Source organism: Canis lupus, chromosome 22 (assembly GCF_003254725.2).
Source record: "Canis lupus dingo isolate Sandy chromosome 22, ASM325472v2, whole genome shotgun sequence".
NCBI lineage: Eukaryota > Metazoa > Chordata > Mammalia > Carnivora > Canidae > Canis > Canis lupus.
In genome coordinates, this window is record NC_064264.1 from 8,886,015 (window position 1) to 8,907,542 (window position 21,528).

Below are 21,528 nucleotides of genomic sequence, written 5' to 3' on the forward strand. Positions count from 1 at the left end.
GAGTGCAATTAATATGAACTGGCATTATCACCCACATGATTAGATCATAAGGGGTGTCTAGTCCATTCTCCCAAACATACTCAAGTCATTTCACAAATGGTGGGAAGTCTTATGTTATTCTTCTGTGTATTCTAGAATATTTACATCCTTGGATTCCCTAACAGAGATTTATAAAACAGATCACTTTAAAAATCATACTATTTCCTATAAAATGACAGAAGAGTAAATTATGTAAAAGTTTCATTTTCTCTATCTTTTTGAAGACCTAAATATTCTTATTGTCAATCCAAACTTTAAATTTAATCCAGTCCCTCATGCTGCTTAAATTTTCTATGTTGTGAAAAGTCTTCTCATCCTGAATCATACTCCTTGGTCTTTCTATGATTGACATAGAGTGGATTTCTTGCAAGATAGGAGATTTTGAGGGGATTTGGAATAAAGAAAAGGAGCCTGTGTAATGAATATGAACTGGATGGAATTTTGTTTCAAGGGACTATAGGGAAAATCTGCTGGAGGCATAACAACATATCCAAAACAATGGTTTGTGCAGGGATGGAGATCATCAGTGGAAACAGTACATATGTTTTAGCAGTAGGTGAATCTTTATTCTTTTTTTTTTCTAAGATTTATTTATTTATTGGCAGCAGGGGCAGGGAGAGAAGAGAGACAGAGTGCAGCTAGTGGAAGAGTTGCAGAGGGAGAAGAAGAGACTCTTAAGCAGATTCCACAGTCGGTGCAGAGCCCTATGTGGGACTCAGTCTCATGACCCTGAGATTATGACCTGAGCTGAAATCAAAAGTGGGACTTTTAACTGACTGAGCCAACCAGGTGCCCCTCTTTTTTTGTTTTAATGATAGGTTCTTCGGATGTCCTGATTTATTATTCCTTCCTTCCTTCCTTCCTTCCTTCCTTCCTTCCTTCCTTCCTTCCTTCCTTCCTTCCTTCCTTCCTTTCTCTTTCCTTCTTTCCTTCTTTCTTTCATCTTTCATTTGGTCCTGATTTTTTTCAAAGCTTGTTCTTTGGATAATAGCTTTGACCATATTAACAGCAGGAGGCCTTGACGGGGTGAGCACTGGGTGTTATTCTGTATGTTGGCAAATTGAACACCAATAAAAAATAAATTTATCATTAAAAAAAAAAAAACCAGCAAGAGGCTTATCATTGCCCTAGGCTTTAGCTACCATGACCTGATTTCTGGTGTGAAAGTTTATGTTTGTTTGTTTTATTTTTTTCCCCTTTTAGATCCATTTTTCCTGTCCACCCCTCCTTCAGAATCATTGCCTTGGCAGAGCCTCCTGTTATTGGAAGCACAACACAGCAGTGGTTGGGACCAGAATTCTTAACCATGTTCTTGTTCCATTATATGAAACCACTTGTCAAAAGTGAAGAAATTCAAGTGATTAAGGAAATGGTAAGAGTAAGGCTAGCTCTAGCCTGCTGCCTTCAACTTTTCTTATTTTAAGGTACTCTGACACCTGTCAGAGCAGAGTTGGACATTTCTGGCTGCTTCTTCCCATTTACTCCCAAATTTCCTGATATATGGTTCTCATACTTCAGCATTTTTCAAAATCATCTGGAGGGCCTAATAAAATGTGGATTGCTGAGGCATTAGGTCTGGGATGGTACACGAGAATATACATTTCTGAAATTCTTAGGTGATACCCATGCTGCTGATCTGGGGACCACACTTTGAGAACTGTGGATATAAGCTATCTCTCCATTTTCCTCATGAGGAGGCAGTTTTAGGATTCCTTTTCCATGTAAAAATCAGCCAAGGATGACTATTTTGAGTTCCTCCTATAAAGGGAGGCCAAATATATTTTAGTTCCTTAGCCTTTAGAAAATACAAAGTAGTTCTGTTCTCCTCAGTACTGTAATGTATCATACACTTACCTGATTAGTTATCTGGTGGCTTGTAGTATATGTAATGTGTTATTAAGTGCTTCACCTTTTAGAGTTTTAGAACTGCATTGTTCAATGTAGCACTAGCCACATTCAATAAATTTCAAAAGTTCAGTTTCTCAGTCATATTTCAAGTGGTCAGTAAACACACAGGGGCTTTCAGCTACTGTATTAGATAGCATAGGTAAAGAACATTTCCATCATCACAGAAAGTTCTAGTAGGCAGTGTTGTTCTCAATCACAAATAATTAACTTTTTACATAAATGCACTCATCCCCTTTTAAACACCAGAATGAGCTGATTAATTTTAGATCTTGTGCGCGCAGTGGTGGATAAGGGCATAGGCTTTCAATTGAAACAACTTATTCTGAAGTGCCAAATCCACTCCTTAACAGCTTCTAGATCTTGGGTAGATTACCTAACCATAGTGTCTGAAATGATTACAGTATACCAGTCATTGTTCTAACAACTCTCTGATCTTTGTAAATTAAAATGAAAGATATGTCATTGTTACCATTAAATTTCTCATAATTTAATTCAGTTAACTATTTAATTAGATTAAAATTGTTAGAATTCAAGCAACCAGTGTGTGTTATTTGGGCAACTGTTCTTTAGAGGTCATTGATAAACCGATTATGCCCCCTATGTATGTGATTTTAAAGTCCTTTAAAAAATGAATAGCCTGGGCATCCATCCTTTGTACCAGATGCCTTACGTCACTAGATAGACAAATTACTAATAAGTGAAGGAGTTTGGTTTTAATAAGAAAAATGCCTAAATTAGTGTTCAAAAAATTATGCCGGAGCTAACAAATAATTATGAGAAGTTTTTTCTGGGTACACTTTGTGCCAGTTTTTAATTGAGTTAGAGGCTCCTTTCTCTTTTATCCTGGTGATGGGATTGTAAATGAAGAGTGGCTTGGTTTTAACCTCCTGATTGTTAAAGAGAAAGCAGATGCTTAAGTGTTATCATTAGGGACTTTCTAAAAATATAATTCTAATATTGTTTGCTAAGTAGCCAGAATTTCTGGTTAATTGGTCAGCTATTCCCACTTATTCTTTCTGTCTTTTCTCAATTCTCTCATAAAATAGGTCCCAAATATACCTCAGGAAGCTTTGGACAGATTGTTATCATTTACACACAAACTCAGAGAGACACAGGATCCCACGGTAAGTCTGGGCTTTTTCCCATAGGATTTTTTGTTGTTGACATGCTGTTGCTTTATGTTCTCAGAGTTTAATGCTTTAAAATCTATTTTTCAAGCTGGTATTTTTATCTCTTATACTGTGCTTTGCCCTGTGCATATATTTTACTCTTTCAGTGATTTGAACATTTATTTACTCTAGCTACTCATGGCTGGTCTCATAGAAAAACAACTAGCTCTAGAGCTTGGTGATCCTAGGGTTTCGGTTTTGGCCCCCGGGCTCCTGTCCTGAGCAGTCTCATCCAGTCTTAACACTTCAAGTGTGACCTCTTCTGTTAATGACCAAATCTTTCTCTTCATCTTCTAATTTCGCTTTTCTCATTGATTCTAATTGTATTTCCATCCTGGGATGGTGTAGGGGCAGGAAACTTTTCCCTTCCTTCTTTCTAGGTTCTTTGGCTGACCTAATTAAATTAAATTAAATTAAATTCACATGAGACAGACTAAAGAAAAACTAATATCAGAAAATCCGATTTAATTCCATATGTACAGGAGCCCCGTAAAAATACTTGACTTAAAGCAGTGACCAAAGCAGACAGCTTTTATACCTTTTAGACAAACAATAAATTTATAAAGAATTAGTAAGACAAAGAAGTTCGGGCCTGGGGTAGTAAGGGTAGTAAATTAGTGACGAAGTAACAACGTTTGTTTATATTGCCATCTTGGCCCTTTGTTCCCTATTTCTAGAGATAAGGATGCCTTCTACCCTCCTGGGACAGAGAGGGTGCCTTTCATAGGGTGGATTTATTTCCTGCTTTCCTGGGACAGAGGAGGGTCAGAATGTCCTTGCACTAGCTGTTTCTTAAGTAACTTTAATTCAAACTAATAAATATGTCAAAATGGCATATTTTGGGGTGGCATATTCTGTCCCCCTCTTAAAATTTTTTGCATGACTTTTTTTTTAGCATTCACAGTTGAAAACATTTTTGCGCTATTAACAAAAACTAACCCCTGCTGTCAAACATCTAATACACTCAGTATAATTCATGCTTTATCAGGGGTGAAGTGAAAAGGTTAGTTTTCAGTCTGGGGTCTTGAAGCAATAATTAATATTTTAAATAGGCCAAGGCAAATTATATATTTGCCCACAAAGGGATAAAATGTTATTTGCTTTGGGCTAGAATTTTAGTACTGACGCCTGGTCATATCATGCCAATCGGAAGTGTGATTGGTGATTACATATGCATTCGAATAGCAAAAAATAAATAAAGAGCTAATTCTTCCTTAACAAATGCAGTTTGGTAAGTGAAATCTTTTAAAACTCAGGACACTTAGGGAATAAAGAAGAGGGGCTTCATGTTTAAAAAGTTGGAAACCACTGCATATGTTGAAGGATCAAGGGTTATCACCAACTCTGAATCTGTGTTCTCCTCTGTAAAATGGGAAGTGCCATCCACTTCATAAGGAAGTCGTAGTGATTAAACATGAGAATGTGTGTGAAGAATCTCTTCCTTAGTAGCTACTTAATAGATGGTTTCTTTCACTTCCCAACTGGATCCTCTGGGATTGGTAGAAATCCAACATATCTTATACCACTAACCTGTCTTTCCCCTTTAAATCTATTCCTATTTCTTATTTAGTTTTCTGACTGTGTTAATAATCTGTCTCCTTGCTTTCCCATGATCTCCACTTAGCCTGAAAGCACATCTCATCAATTTGGCATCATGATGTCTCATCCATTCTCTTACCTATCACCAGTAACTGTCCTAGTATTTGGTTTCATAATCCTTCTCCTGGAATATTGCTCTTTCCTTTTGACTACCCTCACCACCAACAGTTCATTCCTTGTGTGGCCCTGGATTGCTTTCCTGTGCCTGTTGTAACAAATTACCCTAAACTGCTGGCTTATAGCAACAGAAATTTATTTTCTCACTCTTCGGGATGCCAAAAGTTTGGAATGTGTATTACTGAGTTGAAGCTGAGGTATCAGCAGCGCTCCCGCAGGGGCTCAAGGGGAGAATCTGTCCTTTGCCTTTTCCAGGTTCCAGTGGCTACCAGCATTCCTTGACTTGGGACATCACTATCTTAATTTCTGCTTCCCTCTTCACATCACCTTCTCTTCGTTGAGTCTCTTCAGACTTCTTTCTGCCTCCTTTTTGCAAGGATATATGCAGTTGCATTTAGGAGCACCCAAATAATCCAGGATAATATCTTCATCTCAAAATTTTTTATTTAGTGTGGTCTGCAAAGTCAACTTTGCCATATAAACTAAAACTCATAGGTTCTAGGGATTAGGAATTGGGTATCTTTGGAGGGAGGACCATTTTCCAGCTGTCACAGATCCCCTATTAATAACCCCTGATTGATAACCTCATCTCCAATTTGTCCCTTACTTGTTCTTTTCAGCTACACCATTCTCTTTCTTGTTCCTTGAACCCACTCGTGTCTGCCTTAGGGCCCTTGGCACTCAGTGTTTCCTCTGCCTTGACTGTTCTTACTTTACAGATGCCTCTGCTTCTACTTCCGGTGACTCTGGGATGTGCTTTCTCCCTGTTCTGCCCTTTAGAGGGAAGTAACCTCTCTCCCCAACCTGCTTTCCTGTCGCCTGACATATGATTCTGTTATTGATCAGATGTGGCTGTATTACAGGTTTATTTTCATCTCTTCAATTAGTATTAGTATTTGAACTACTTGAACACACTGTTGTTTATTCTTTTCTTCCCATTTTCTGGCCTGGTGCCAGGCCCATAAGGGACAATTAACAAATGCTTGATGGATGAATGAATGAAGTGATTAGTTAATTAACTACTACTTTATTGACACATTGTCCCTAAAGTTTTCTGTCCCTGAGAATGGTATTATTTTCATAAAAGAAACAATTCTTTAAGAGAAAAAAAGAGAAACTTACTGAAAAAATTTCTGATCAAATCCTTCATATTTTTAAGCTGAATTACAATTACTAATCTTGCTAATATAAAAAAGCCCTTGAGTTGTGCTCTTAAACTCCATCACTGTGGTACCAAAGGGAATGTGCTCATGTCCTCACACTCTTTTTTGCAAGATAAAACTACAGTCAGAAACTTAATGTTATAGGGGCATCTGGGTGGCTCAGTGGTTGAGCGTCTGCCTTCTGCTCAGGTCGAGATCTCGGGGTCCTGGGATGGAGTCCTGCATCGAACTCCCCACAGGGAGCCTGCTTCTGCTGATGTCTCTGCCTCTCTCTCTGTGTTTCATGAATAGATAAATAAAATCCTAAAAAGAAAAAGAAATGTTAATGTTATAAACATTAAACACATTAAGAATTTTTAAATTAAAGTGCATTCTCAATTTTTATTTGATAGTGTGAGAGCAGAAATAACCAAACCCTTTATTCAACACTTAAATGGCTCAACATTAAGCTTTATTCTGATTTTTTTTTTTTTAACACTGGATGTTATTGTAAAGCATCTCGGTGTTATCAAATGAGAAAAATGGTATTTTTCAAAATCAATAGAGAGCCTCCCTCACTGAACACTGGAATGAAATGTGAAGCCTGAATTCATTGTCATTCTTGGATGAGATTAGAATATGGTACATGAGGAAGTTACCATAGGGATTATTGGGACCCTCATCATGAGAATCCTCAGGTTGGGAGTTTTTTATCAAACATTTGCTATGATTAAAATGGGAATTTTTTGTGGACCCACATGGGAATTGCTAGGTCATATTTAGCTTTTGATACTTTAAATCATACTGGCTGAAATAAGCTTATTCTCAATTCTTCCTTCTTTCTTATATCCATCTGGTGCCAAGTTCCCTGAAATATTTGTTGATTCCTTCTCTCCAGTCTTTTTTTTTTTTTTTTGCCAGTAACCTTTCTGTACCTTATCATTTTATTGACAGATCACTGCAGTAACTTTCTGTTTCCTGTCTAAGGTCTCTCTGTCCTTCAGCTACTTTGTGTGTGACCGCCGCCAGATTAATCTTTCTAAAATCACATTACCGCTTTGCATGTAACAAAGTCCTGTTGCCTTTAGAGTAAGACCAAACTCCTCCAAGTATCAGGTCTTTGTCACCCAGCAAGACGTTCTAGTAGAAGTGGGCCGGTTTCCTCACATTCTGCATTTATTTCTGTTCCTTTTGCTCTCATGCCTTTGTTCATAGCATTTCTCTTGCCCGCTTGAACATTTTAATTTTAAGCCCCTCTAGCAGTTGTCAAGTGCTTCGCTTATGTTGGCATTAAATTATATGCTAGTTTGAATTGCAATTTATACTTTCTTATATTTAAATATTGTCTCCTTGTCTAGAATGCAAATTTGTCGAAAACAAGGATGAACCAAATGTTTGCTTGTAAATGAATTCTTTGAGACATAGAATGTGTTCTTTAATAGAAAAGAGGATACATCATAAATGATGATCATGCTCCCAACCTAGTCCCCAAAGGACCATTTAACCCATCTTGTAGCTGAAATATAATAGTAGCTCCAGCACACCAGCATCTCCTGGAGCTGCAAAATACACACGGGAGGAGGTCAGTGCCCTTTGTTCTTTCCTGGATGTGCAGAGACTACCTTCAGTGAAATGCCGGAGTAAGCAAGTAGAGGTGACTTGGGCATCTTGGCATCCTTCCACCATCTATCCTGAACCCTCTGCTAACTTCATGGAGTCCTCTTCTGTGTTCTGTTAGGGGCTCAGGGCCACTGTACTGCCCTCATCGCCTCCTGTGACATTTCACCCTGGCCTCTTCTGACCTCCTAAAGAGCAAGTTGCTTCAGAAGTTCTCTTTTCTGGTTTTCAGTGAAAACTGCTGTCTCCTAATGTTGCTGATCTAAATTAGGAATTAATCCAGTAATAATCTGATACATTAAATTCATATTAGGGGCACCTAGTATGGCTCAGTGGTTGAACATCTGCCTTCAGCTCAGGTTGTGATTCTAGGGTCCTGGGATCAAGTCCCACATCAAGCTCCCTGCAGGAAGCCTACTTCTCCCTCTGCCTATGTCTCTGCCTCTCTCTCTCTGTCGCTCATGAATAAATAAATAAAATCTTTAAAAAAAATTTTCATCTAAAGTACAAGTCACATCCCCTTCCTGTGTTAGATTTTTTTTTTTCCATTTTGAAGAGGCTGACTTTCAACAAAAATTGCTGACATTTGTTGAACACCTATGTGTCTGACCTAAGGGCTTTAGAACAATCAATCTTTCTTTCTTTCTTTCTTTCTTTCTTTCTTTCTTTCTTTCTTTCTTCTTTCTTTCTTTCTTTCTTTCTTTCTCTTTCTTTCTTTCTTTCTTTCTTTCTTTCTTTCTTTCTTTCTTTCTTTCTTTTTTTGTTTCAAGTTTTTATTTTAATTCCAGTTAGTTAACATACAGTGTAATATTAATTTCTGGTGTAGAATTTAGTGATTCAACACTTCAGTACAATGCCCGGTGTTCATCACAAGTGCCCTACTTAATCTACATCAGCCATTTATCTATCCCACCCACCCACCTCTTCTCCAGCAACTCTGTTTGTTCTTTATAGTTTAGAGTCTGTTTTCTGGCGTGCCTCTCTTTTTTTTTCCCCATATGTTCATGTTTTGTTTCTTAAATTCCACATATGAGTGAAATCATATGGTATTTATCTTTCTCTGACTTACTTAGCATAATACTCCTGGCTCCATTCATGTCACAGCTAATGGCAAGATTTTTTATGGCTGAGTAATATTCCATTGTGTGTGTTTATGTGTATACCACCTCTTTATCCATTCATCAGTCAATGGACATTTGGGCTCTTTCTATAATTTGGCTATTGTTGAGAATGATGCTATAAACAGGGTGCATGTATCCCTTTGAATCAGCATTTTTGAATCCTTTGGTTAAATACCTAGTAGTGCAATTGCTGAGTTGTAAGGTAGTTCTATTTTTAACTTTTTGAGGAACCCCGTACTGTTTTCCAGAATGGTTGCAACAGTGTGCATTCCCACCAATAGTGTAAGAGGGTCCCCCTCTCTCCAAATCCCCACCAGCAATCGTTGTTTTCTGTGTTGTTAATTTTAGCTATCCTCACAGGTGTGAAGTGATATCTCATCATGGTTTTGATTTGTATTTCCCTGATGTTGAGTGAAGTTGAGCTTTTTTTTCATATATCTTTTAGCCTTCTAGATGTCTTCTTTGGAGAAATGTCTATTCATGTCTCCTGCCTATTTTTTATCGGGGTTATTTGTTTTTTAGGTGTTGAATTTGGTAAGTTTTTTATAGACTGTGGATACTAACACTCTTAACAGCCTTAAAAGTGAAGGCATTATTATTGCCAACTAAAAGATGAGAAAACCAAGGCTTGAAAATGTCAAATAATCCACCAGGCTAATAGATGGGAGCCTGATTTGTCTGATTTGAACAGTGATAAACTTTATCATTACATTACACTGCCCACTAGGATGATTTCAATACCATGTCAACAAATACTTACTCATACTCACATATCCTGAGTTCCATACTAGCAGCTCTATTAATGGAATTTCTTTCTTTTTTTTAAAGAATAAGAAAACAAAGTGAAATTATTCTGGCAGTTTAAGGGAAGGATTTCAAACTGCAAGCTGCCACCCAAAGGATAAACTGGTTGACACCTCTGTGGTCAGAAACCTAAATTGTCCACAATTCCTTTTCTCTGTATCAGAAGCCATAGATCTACTTAAAGCTCTGAGCATTTTCAAGCTATCTTAACAGTTAGGTTTTGTGGAGGCAGGAAAAAAAAGAGCTCTTTTTTTTCCTGCCTCCACAAAACCTAACAACTGTACATAACTGTACATAAAAGCTATTTGTAAGTCAGGTGTGATCTGTATTATGTAACATCTTTCCTCCATCCAACGTCCTCTCCCCTCCACCCAAAAAACATATATTCTCAGCACTTAGCACAACGAAAACAGTGTTATTGAATTTAACTGATAAACACTTTTTATAGATTCTTTTTTAAAAAACCATCTTTAAGGTTGTTAAGTGTAAATTGGTTTTCATTTATTTTTATTTGTAATTCATTAACAGTACATATGTATTTTAAGTTTGGCCTTGTCCTTCAGGAATAATGAATTCTGCTCTGCTACTCATCTAAAGCGACTCAGCAAGTTGAAACAAGACTCTTAACAGGCTGTCTTTGCCTTTTGACAGGCACAGTCACTGGCAGCATCACTTTCCACCAGACAGCTGTTGCGGATTTCTCGTCGATTATCACAGTACCCGAATGAAAATCTTCACAGTGCAGTTACTAAAGCCTGCCTTTCCAGGTAACCATATTCCTCTTTCTCACTAAATTCAAGTTTCTGTGTCTTTGCTAAAATGGTAACATAAGTTTAATTAATAGTCAATACCCATAAGTCTGGAGAAAGTATTGCCTGAATATGTAGCTATTTCAATCTCATGTTCAGTTGTTAGAACATATCTTATCCTACTTAAGCATAGCAATTTTAAGAGATATTTTATAGATGAGAAAACTATTTAAGTCACTTGCTCAAGTCAGAGAGTAGTAAATAAGTAAAAGTGGGTTTGGGATTTGAATGGTGGTTTATGTGTCTTCTGAACTGGTGCTCTTCAGCATTATACTGAGCACCTCCCAAATTACCATTGGAACTCTCCGTGCTTGATGGTACTCTCCTATTGCCTAAGTTTAACAAAACTAGTATCTTTGTAGTCTACACTAATATTTTTTATACTTGCTTGGAAATTATATAAAATATTGGCTTATAGAATTTTTTTTACAAAATCATACTTGCATGAAACCATATTAAAAGAATAATAAAAAAGAAGGACGTCTGGGTGGCTCAGTCAGTAAGCATCTGCCTTCAGCTCAGGTCATGGTATAAAGGATATATACCAAAAGTTTAAAGCAAACATCTTTATGATAAAATACTTATATTTCCTTTAGAGTTAGGAGTAGAACAAGAATGTCACCTTTCTATACTTTCAGCCAGAGCATTTGCCCAAAGTTATCTGATTGGCTACCTAAAAAATTCAAGAGAAACAGTATGTCATTAGAAAAATAGAGTGGGGATCTCTGGGTGGCTCAGCGGTTTAGCGCTGCCTTCGGCCCAGGGCGTGATCCTGGAGACCCGGGATCGAGTCCCACATCGGGCTCCCTGCATGGAGCCTGCTTCTCCCTCTGCCTGTGTCTCTGCCTCTCTCTCTCTCTGTCTATCATGAATGAATAAATAAAATCTTAAAAAAAAAAAAAAAGAAAAATAGAGTTAGTGAGATTACTTATAAATCCAAATCAGTGACATTCCTATATTCCACTAACAATCAATTGAGGAAGTCTAATTTTTTTTAAATTTTTTTATTTATTTATGATAGAGAGAGAGAGAGAGAGAGAGAGAGGCAGAGACACAGGCAGAGGGAGAAGCAGGCTCCATGCACCAGGAGCCTGACGTGGGATTCGATCCCGGGTCTCCAGGATCGCACCCTGGGCCAAAGGCAGGCGCTAAACCGCTGCACCACCCAGGGATCCCGAGGAAGTCTAACTTTTAAAAATAATCCCATTTGAAATGATAGTAGAATGCTTTGAGCACCTAAGAGTAAGTCTAATGACATGTAATGCTTTTATGGAGAAAAGCATAAATCTTTATTGAAAGCTGAAAAGGACCTAAAGGGAAGCTATACCATGTTCATGGAAGGGAAGTATTGTAGAGCTGTTTTGCTCCAAATTTTATATAGATATGATCTAGTCGGATACTACTAAGGATATACAGAATTTGGCAAGCTGATCTCAAAATTGGCATGGAAATAATAGCAGAGGAAATTTTGAGGAACATTAAGAGTTGTACTTTTTCTGTCAGATATCAGAATCCTTTATAAAACTATATTCATTGCTTATAGTATGATATTGGTGCAAGGAAAGACAAATAGATTATTAGAATAGACTACAGAGATCAGAAACAGACCTACACATCTGTGGGAAGTTAGTATATATCAAAAGTAGCATTATAAGTCAGTGTGGGAATGGATGGACTTGTCAATAGATGATTAAAAATGAAAAATATCCATTTATCTCATACAAAAAGTAAAATCCAGATATATGACAGAAACATTATAAGCCACTCTATAAGTTATAAGCCACAAACCAAGAGATCTTTGATAAAATTTGTAATCACAAAAGGACTGGTATTCAGGGACTATAAAGTATACAAACTAAAGAGATGAAAGAATGAACCCTAAATGGGCAAAGGATGAATAGGCATGCACAGAAGTTAATTCAGATGACCAATAAACATTTGAAAAGATGCTCAACTTCATTATTAATCAGGGAAATGAGATTTAAAACAAAAATCAGCTATCATTTTATACTCTTATAACTTTTACCTATAAAAATTAACATTTTCTGTGAATAGAAGAAAATGTAATTACATTACTACTGTTGGAAGGGAAGTGTCATCACTTTGGAGTTATCTCACAGTATCTTTATGCCTAAGTATATTAATACTCTGAGTTGAGGATTCTATTTCTTGATGTCACCTCAGAGAAAGACTTAAATGAACGGATAAGGAGGCATGTATAAGAATGTTCATTGCATCATTGTAATAATGAAAAATTGGAAATAACTTATCTGTCCATCTGTAGGGAATGAATATATAAATTGAAATATTCATGTAATGAGATACTAAACAGTAGTTAAAATGAAGTAGCTCTATGTGTATCAATCATGGCAGTTTAATATCAAGTAGAAAAAAAATACAGTTTGCAAGAGGAGAGTTGGTATATACTGCCATCTCTAAAAATGTTAATACAGCAAAAATGCAATTATTTTTAATTCATACATATATAGCAAAATAAAAATATGAATAAGAGAAATACACACCAGTTTCAGGGTGAGAATTATCTCCAGGGATGGAGAGAGATTAAATGCTTAATAGTTCCTGTAGTTTTCTATATGTTTGAAATACTTCATAGTTTTAAACAATTTAAAAAACTTAAAATTGCTTACTTTTATACTCACAAATATTTCACTATATAACTTAATTTTTCCAGTGTTATCAACTGACCACATTAAGCTCTACTTTATTACCACTCTATGGCACTTTGCAAAAAGTGAAACAGCTCTCTTGATTTATGCATTATCTGTTGGCTTTAGCAAGCCTACAAATTAAAAAACCTTTTTTACTAACCTTCTATTCAGAATACCACAATCACAGAAAGGAAAAAAGAAAATTATTGATGCATAAAGGTTTTTTCTTTTTTAATGACCTTATTCCATATTGAAGCAGTGAAAAGAAATTGAATTTCACACACAAAAAATTTTTAATTGATATAATTTATATTCATGAAGTCTATTATTTAGCAAACAAAACAAAAGAAATGCTCTAGTGTAAATTTGTTAAACATTAAATTTATTGAATATTAGCTTGGCTTTTAAAATCTTGTTAATTTAATTTTTAAAATACTTTTCATTTGTTTATGCCTGTTGAGTTCAGATTGGAACATTTCTTCATCTGAGGGAATAGTTCCCTAGGTACTTGATCCTCATATACTATTTTTTTTTTTCTTCTCTCATATACTTTAATATGTACACCAAGTCTTGGAGCTAAATGCCTACTTCATTTTCTGGATAGTTGAAAACCTAAGAAACCAAAGGGAAGAAACTTTAGAAGGTTAGGAAGTTATCAGATCTTTTATATTCCAAAAGTTTTTATTGTAGAAGAGTTAATGTGTAGTTCCTATAAGAGTCCTATTCCACGCAAGTATTTTGCATTCCATTACAGTATTTACTTATAGAAAATCTTGGGGTGATGATTCTTTAGCGTTGAAATTTGAGGCAGAATTATAAAAATTAGAAATGAAGATTAACTGTCTCTGACATTGAGGTAATTTTCTCATTCACCAAAAACCTACTTTGCATACAATATTTTTCAAGAATTTTCTTGTGACATAAAATGAATGACATCTATATAAAATTCCCACTCTTTATATTAAGTAATGTTTTAAAAATCATGAGCCTGATAGGACTAATCATACACAGTATGAAATGATTATAATTATTGTTGATGTGTATTTTTTGTTCTTCTGAAGAATGATTTTGCTTTCGGGAGAGACTATTCAGGGATTTATTTCTAGCTTTAAAAATTGCTGTTCGGGGCACCTGGATGGCTCAGTCAGTTAAGTATATGACTCTTGATCTCAGGGCTATGAGTTCAAGCCCCACATTGGGCTCCATACTGGGCATGGAGCCTACTTTTTAAAAAAAAAAAATTGCTGTTGAGTGTTTTAAGACTATAATTTCAGAAACCTAGATCTTTAGTTTTTTTTTGTTACTCAGCTTACTCTATAAGTCTAGCAAATCTCAGTTATTTTAATGGGTCTTTGGAAACTGTTTGGTTCCATTTATCTTCCAGATATCTTGGCTAAAGTAAGTACCTTCAAACATTTGAAATTTGTTAATAACTTTTATATGCCCTTTTTCCTTTTCTAGTACTTCATCTGTCTGAATTGACAAACAAAACCTTCCCAGAAAAGTAAATAACTCACATATAATAAACTAATGTTATAAATAGGATGGGCCATGTTATCTTTTTTTTTTTTTTTGTAAGATTTTATTTATTTATTCATGAGAGACACAGATTGAGAGGCAGAGACACAGGCAGAGGGAGAAGCAGCCTCCCTGCGGGGAGCTGGATGTGGGACTGGATCCCAGGACTCCAGGACCGCGCCGTCAGTCAAAGGCAGACAGTCAAACCCCTTAGCCACCCACACATCCCGAGCCATATGTCATCTTAAATATTCCAATGCTGTTTATAAACTTAATATTAAAATCACGGGTATCAATTAACTAATTACACACTCTAAATAGAAGTCAGAAGGCTGTCTTGATAACCCCTGAGGCCCACAGTCTTTTTCTCCCACTCTTACTACTAATGGCAACATCCATCTTTCCTGCACTGGTAATTTGGGAGCATCCCCATCCTTACTCTAGCTTCTCATGCTACCATCCTATCTTATTCTTTAATCCAAAGATTATATCTCACTTCTGTGACATTGACACAGTTATTTGAGTTAGCCTCGGGTAACTACTCCTGTTTCTGTGTTTCCCGGAATGTGGTTGAATCTTTATTTTTTTGTTACAACCAAGACTATAGAGACTGGAGACTTTCCAGTTCTCTTATTGCTGGTAGTAAATGAAGATAACAATGATAATGGTTTTTAAAAGGCACTAATGCTCATAATGATAAATACGCTTTAAAACTTTACAACAGGATATGCCTTTGCTTTTGTTCTAGGAAAGTAGGATAGAGTGATATTTCATTCATTCACTCATTTATTTTACAAAAGGCCACAGAAGGAGAGGAAAAAGCAAGTAGAAAATATCAGTGAGCAATGGAAAAGGAAGTCATTAACTAGAAAAAATTGAAACCTAGAAAAATTAAGGTCGACCTCATACTACCTGACATACTTTCTCCTCATTTGTGGGGTCAGCCGGTATCTTTTAAAATGTAGATTCTAGAGGTAAATATATTTCAGCTTCCATATTACCTTTGATTATGTGGTAGTGCTGTCTGGGTGTGAGGTTGAGAATAATTCTGAAACATTCAATCTCAGTAGAAAAGAGTATCATATTTTGGCAAGCAGTGTGTCTGTCACTGCCAATGGAAGGGATGCCTATATGCCTATATGCCCTTTTTTGCAGTTCCCTACGGGCTTCGGAGGGCAGTCTAGAAATGTCCCAGTACAGGAGTCAGTGAGGCTGTATAGATGTCAGGGGTTTCTGGGAATACCACACAGTCTCAACTTGAAAGTGGTTATTATTGATCAAGGTGGTCTGACAGGAAGTAATGGAGGTACAGCTGGGTAGGACACTAATATGTGGAGATGGGCAGGTCAGACATGGTGCCAAGACCGAGGCTCTGGAAACAAGATGAAAGCCCAGGTATTGGGTCTGAAAGATGAAGTGAGGCCTTGGTTTTAAAAAAGGTGACAATCTAGGAACTACGATGAAAGGTCAGAGATGAACAACAGTTAAGTCCTACTTGATGCTCAACTGATGAGCTACCGACACAGAGTGATAGAAATCCCCCCAATCATAGCCTGGAACCAAAATGAGGAGGCAAGTGAGGGACAGGGTCATGTATGTGAATTCTGTCACAGGGACAGGAAATCCATCAATTCCTCACACACTCATTCTTTTGCTGCCTTGCTCACACCAGTGTCTCTTTTGCTAGAGCTTATACTCAAGGCTGTAGGAGCCACCACCAAGGATTTAGAGCTATGGAAATCCTAAGTTAGAAGTGTCATGTTCGAGGCACCTGGGTGGCTCAGCCAGTTAAGCATCTGCCTTCGGCTCAGGTCATGATCTCAGGGTCCTGGGGTTGAGCTTTATATTGGGCTCCCCACTCAGTGGGGAGTCTGCTTCTTTCTCTCCCTTTAATCCTCCACCCCACCCATGACCCCCCTCACCCAACACTCTTGCTTTCTCTCCAGCTCTCTTTCTCAAATAAATAAGTAAAATATTTTCTTTTAAAAAAAGTGTTATGTTCTTAGTTTATTTGGAATATTGTGGCAATAGCAGTTACTTTATAGTAGGATAGCACAGGTAAAAAGTTAAAAATCATTTCTGCAGGCTTGCTTGGGATCATAAATTCCAGATTCAACTTGATTTGGGTAGGTGGAAAACTTCATTTTCATGATGTAAGCCCATGAGGCTCATACAATCTATCTGTCGATGAAGAATGCCTCTGCCACTCACCAGATTGTTGTTTTGACAGCATATATATAGAATAGACAAGCTGGTATATTTTTTAAATGGAAGGAAAGACCATACTGTATAATCCTAAATTGAATAATCTGTGTTAGAAAGTAAACATCATTAATCCACTAATTTGAATTTCTGATTGCCAGGTTAGAGCAGGTTAAAGTGTTGTTTTATCTATTTAAGAAAATTTGGTAATCCAGTTAAACAGTTAAACAAGATTTATGAGGTACACTAAATCCATTTTAAAAAGTAAATTAAGTCTTATCCTATAAAATGTTGTATATACCTGAATACTGCTAATTACAAGTAAGTTTTATTAGAGGAGATCAACCAATATTCATCCTCACAGGTACTTAAAGTTTATATTTATTTCAAGACTTTTTATTACTTGGATTTCATGGCTCAAGACTCATCTTCCTTAATTGATTGTATTGAGATAAAGAGAGAGAAGGAGAGAAAGAGTTTGTGTGTGTGTGTGTGCCAAAAAGATACTTAGGAATCACAGTAAGCTTTGACTTTATCATTATGTCCTCCCTGCCCCACCAGGTTCTTACCAAGCCTTGCGAGGTCAGCATTAGAAAAAAACTTGGCAGATGCTGAAATAGAAATAAGTACGGATAATCATCAGGAACCAGAACTGGAGAATTACAAATGTAAGTATTTGACTTGTTTCTTTTTTAAGTGAAATAATAATTATCAAACATTTGTATTATTTATTATTATAATTTCAATAAAAAGTGGCTTTGTTTTCCATCTACTTTGTTTTATGTATTGGGTTGAAGAAAAGAATCTTTTATTTATTTGTTTTTAAATTGAAACCCACTTACAAATTAAATCTTAGAATATTTCCTTTATTTGGGGGCACTTGCATGGCTTAGTTGGTTAAGCGCCTGCCTGCGCTCAGGTCATGATCTCTGGGTCCTGGGATCTCCCTGCTTAGCAGGGAGTCTACTTCCCCTCTCTCATTACTCCACCCCCTTACTTGTGTACACATTCTCTCTCTCTCTCTCTCTCAAATAAATAAAATCTTTTTTTAGAAACAGAATATTTCCTTTATTTCAGTGCATACCAGATATAGGTCCTCCTCCAAAGATTCACAGTTGACACAAACATATTCAAGGCTCTAAGAATCCCTGCCATAAATAAACTTGCATGATTTGGTTTTACCTTTTTTTCCCAAATATATTTCACCATAGAATCTAGAATTCTATTTTCTTTGTCCAACATTTACATTTTGAGGACCACTAGTGTCCTATGGGTTATGTTCAGGAAACTGTTCTAGGTTGATCTAAAATAAAATAATATTCAGAGTACCATTTTCATGCCTTCTTACTCCTTCTGTTTCCACTCATTGTCTTTTGTGAGACTTTTCTTCTGGGTAACCATAAGTATTTTGAGCTTTTGGAAAGTTTAGCTTTTCCTGTAGAAGTTCCTGATTCTTCAATTAGAGCACAACAAAAGGTTCTCTATTTTTTGAGGTAATTACATATTCTATCAAAAATCCAATGTGGAGCCACTGTCTGACAAGGACTTATTGTGGTCCTCTTTGTAGTAGATATTTTTAATAGTTGGGGCTACACTGAGACAGGAATTTGGTGTTAAAGAAATGAGATGAGGGATCCCTGGATGACTCAGTGGTTTAGCGCCTGCATTCGGCCCAGGGCGTGATCCTGGAGTCCCCGGATCGAGTTCCACATCAGGAACTGCATGGAGCCTGCATGGAGCCTGCTTCTCCCTCTGCCTGTGTCTCTGCCTCTCTCTCTCTCTCTGTCTCTCATTAATAAATAAATAAAGTCTTAAAAATATATATAAAGAAATGAGATTACTTTTTTTGAGTAAACTTACAAACTCCACATACTGATGGATCTGGGTGTAGATATGCAGAGCCAGCTCAAAGAGACAATAACTCTGGGACCTATTGACTCATAATGTTACTTGCTTGAATCTTTTAACACATCCACTGAAGGACTGGGTTGTTCTGACTATAACTTGTTCAGTCTTGGTAACAAGCTAGTGTTAGCAGTTTCCATCTGAGCCTTGCATAGGGGATAATGAACCTAAGAGACTTTTGACTCATCTGGTTCCATTTATCTTTAATGTCATCTGTCTTGAGGAGAATTCATTTAATGCACTCTCCTTGTTTGGAGGGCAAGGTTCACCAAATAATATTCTGATGAGGATTTGGCTTTCAGTATAGGTTTCCCTCCAAATAATATGCTGATAGGGCATCCAATGTATCATAGGCCCTTATAAAAGTTGCAGTTTTCATTGCATTGTAATATTTTCTATTCTTGTTTTATATATCAGAATTTATTTTTTTTTAAATTTTTATTTATGATAGACATAGAGAGAGAGGCAGAGACACAGGCAGAGGCATAAGCAGGCTCCATGCTGGGAGCCTGATGGGGGACTCGATCCCAGGACTCCACGATTGCGCCCCGGGCCAAAGGCAGGCGCTAAACCGCTGAGCCACCCGGGGATCCCCTATATATCAGAATTTATATGTAGATCAGAATATATGACTTTAATATTCTTCTGAGAGTCAGGTTTGCATTCAGTTGATATGACAAAATTAGGTTTTGAGTCTTCCAGACTAAGGGCCTTGACAAATGGACTATAATAATAACATTCTATGAGATTTCTTAGTAGATAGCTAGCAGGTTTCTCCCAAGGAAGTACAAGTACCATCAGCCTCTGAATGCATTTCCCTTTCCAAGCTTGAAATTTTAACAATAAACATTACTTGAGTGAATTAAACTGTCCTAAAGCCCTAAATCTACTGAACAGATGTGTTCCATAAACTAAACCATAGATGATATCAGTTGCACTTGAATCTGAAATTATGTGTGTCATCTCAACATACATGTATATAGTAAAGTCCCTGCCACAATCCTGGTCTTTCTCTATACAATTTTATATTGGATCTGTTTCAGAGAACTGCTGGTAGTAAATAAACAGTAGATTCTCAACATGACAGCTTATGGGTTTTCATCCCTGTAGAATGTGTAAATAAAAGGGAAATGGCAAGGATCTATTGGAGGAAGAGGTCTCCTGTGCTTTGGTAAATGTGTTGCACTCCGCACTGGTTAAACAGGGTGACAGTTGATATTTTTAGGTCAAAATCTTTTGCAGTACTCCAGAACACAAATGTTACTTTTCTCCACTTGTCTTTCAAAATGCTTTAGCACAAAAGGGCAGTTTTCTTATTAGAAGGACGGGGCGGGGGCGGGATAGATGGATCCGTTGTTTAAGTATCATAGTAATCTGTCCGCTTACTCGGGTATTTCCACAGGATGGAGTATTATTTGGAGTCAAAGGATTAAACATACCCCACTTGGCAGAAAGAACATTAGACTATACTAAGTTCTATTTTTAGCTCTGCCCATGTTAGCTGGGTGGTTTTAACACATTACTTAATTTATGTCCTTAGCTTCCTCATAGTTCTTGTCTCATTGTTAAGAGAATTACATGAAATTATGTAAGAAAACAATGAAACTTCTAGTTTGAGATCTGGCCCAAGAAGGTCCTTAGTAAGTGATAGCTCCTCTAGTGATCATCAGTAATACTCTAACAACTACTACCATTAATGTTATGATTATTAACCTTGGACTGTGTCAGGCCGTGAACATGTATATCTCTTTACTGGAGAGAGCGCAAATGAGATGTGTTCTTTGACTTCAGATTTATTACTGGGTTTGCTGGCTGTAGTGAGCTCATACTCTATTCTGGATCAACTATTTAAAGCAAATAGGAGACATCAAATAGTAATTGTCACAGAATAACTGTGTAATACCTGGGGTGCTTATTTAAAAATACAGATCTCCTGGACTATCCCTGGAAATAGTAATTTCAGGGGTCTGGGGTGAGTTGGTTAATCAATATTTTTTTACTAGAATTTTAGGGGGTTCTCATTTGGAGTTATTCATGGGTCCCCAGAAATGATATTCAGAGTACTTCAGAACTTTTGAATATGTATTTGGTTTGTTTATATGTTATAGTCTCTGACAAAACAAGCTTATGAAGGTGGCTTCACTGAGTTCTGGTGGGGGCGGTTCTTCTCTAATTTTATCTATATGTTGTTTGCTACATGCATTATTTTATGTAAAATTTATTATATTTTGAAACATTTTAAGCATCTTACATAAATCTGTGTTTTATTACTACCTTCAAGCTTACTTCTTTTAAATGAAATTGGAATTCGTTAATGAGTCCCAAAGAAGTTAAAGATGCTGTATCGCATTATGTTTGCATTGAACTTGGTTACAAGTAACTCTTTATCCTGTGTGAAATGTTTAGGTGAAATAGCATCTGGAAATCTGAGGATTGGAGCCATTAGTGCACCGATCTATAATACCCATGAGAAAATGAAAGTGCCTGATGTTCTGTTCTATGACAACCTTCAGGTAAGATCGTTGCTTTGCACTTATGGATAAATCACCTCTTACATTGTGGTAATTAACTCTGCAGTGAAACTGATGTTTAATTACTTTTGTAATTTGCTAAGTTCAATTCATATGATGCAAAATGAGATGTTGAAACATCTTATATTAAGGCATTATAAACTCTTTAAACTCTTTTCAAAGACACTTGAAAATTGGAAGAGTTGCTACTATGATTAGAGTAATATATTTTATATGTGCACATGCACTAGATTCCAGGCAAATAAAGTGAATATATCATTAAATTAAAAGCAGAATGAGCTAATACTCATCCTCTCTTTTGCTTTTAGTAGTTCAAAGAGGATGTGTCCTGTTTTTTTCCTCATATTCCTTTCCTTTTCCTGAAAATCCCTAATATTT

General features: G+C 36.6%; 1 protein-coding gene across 2 annotated transcripts in view; it reads left to right on the forward strand.

Moving 5' to 3' along the window:
- The window catches only part of VWA8 (von Willebrand factor A domain containing 8), a 354,557-nt gene that overhangs the window by 126,945 nt on the left and 206,084 nt on the right, over positions 1 to 21,528 (forward strand). For both annotated transcript variants that reach the window (XM_035704343.2, XM_049099336.1), the window contains 5 exons: positions 1,243 to 1,411; positions 2,994 to 3,071; positions 10,168 to 10,283; positions 17,276 to 17,382; positions 21,026 to 21,132. In XM_035704343.2, coding sequence (XP_035560236.1) covers positions 1,243 to 1,411; positions 2,994 to 3,071; positions 10,168 to 10,283; positions 17,276 to 17,382; positions 21,026 to 21,132 — 577 coding nt within the window. The remainder of the gene's footprint in view (positions 1 to 1,242; positions 1,412 to 2,993; positions 3,072 to 10,167; positions 10,284 to 17,275; positions 17,383 to 21,025; positions 21,133 to 21,528) is intronic.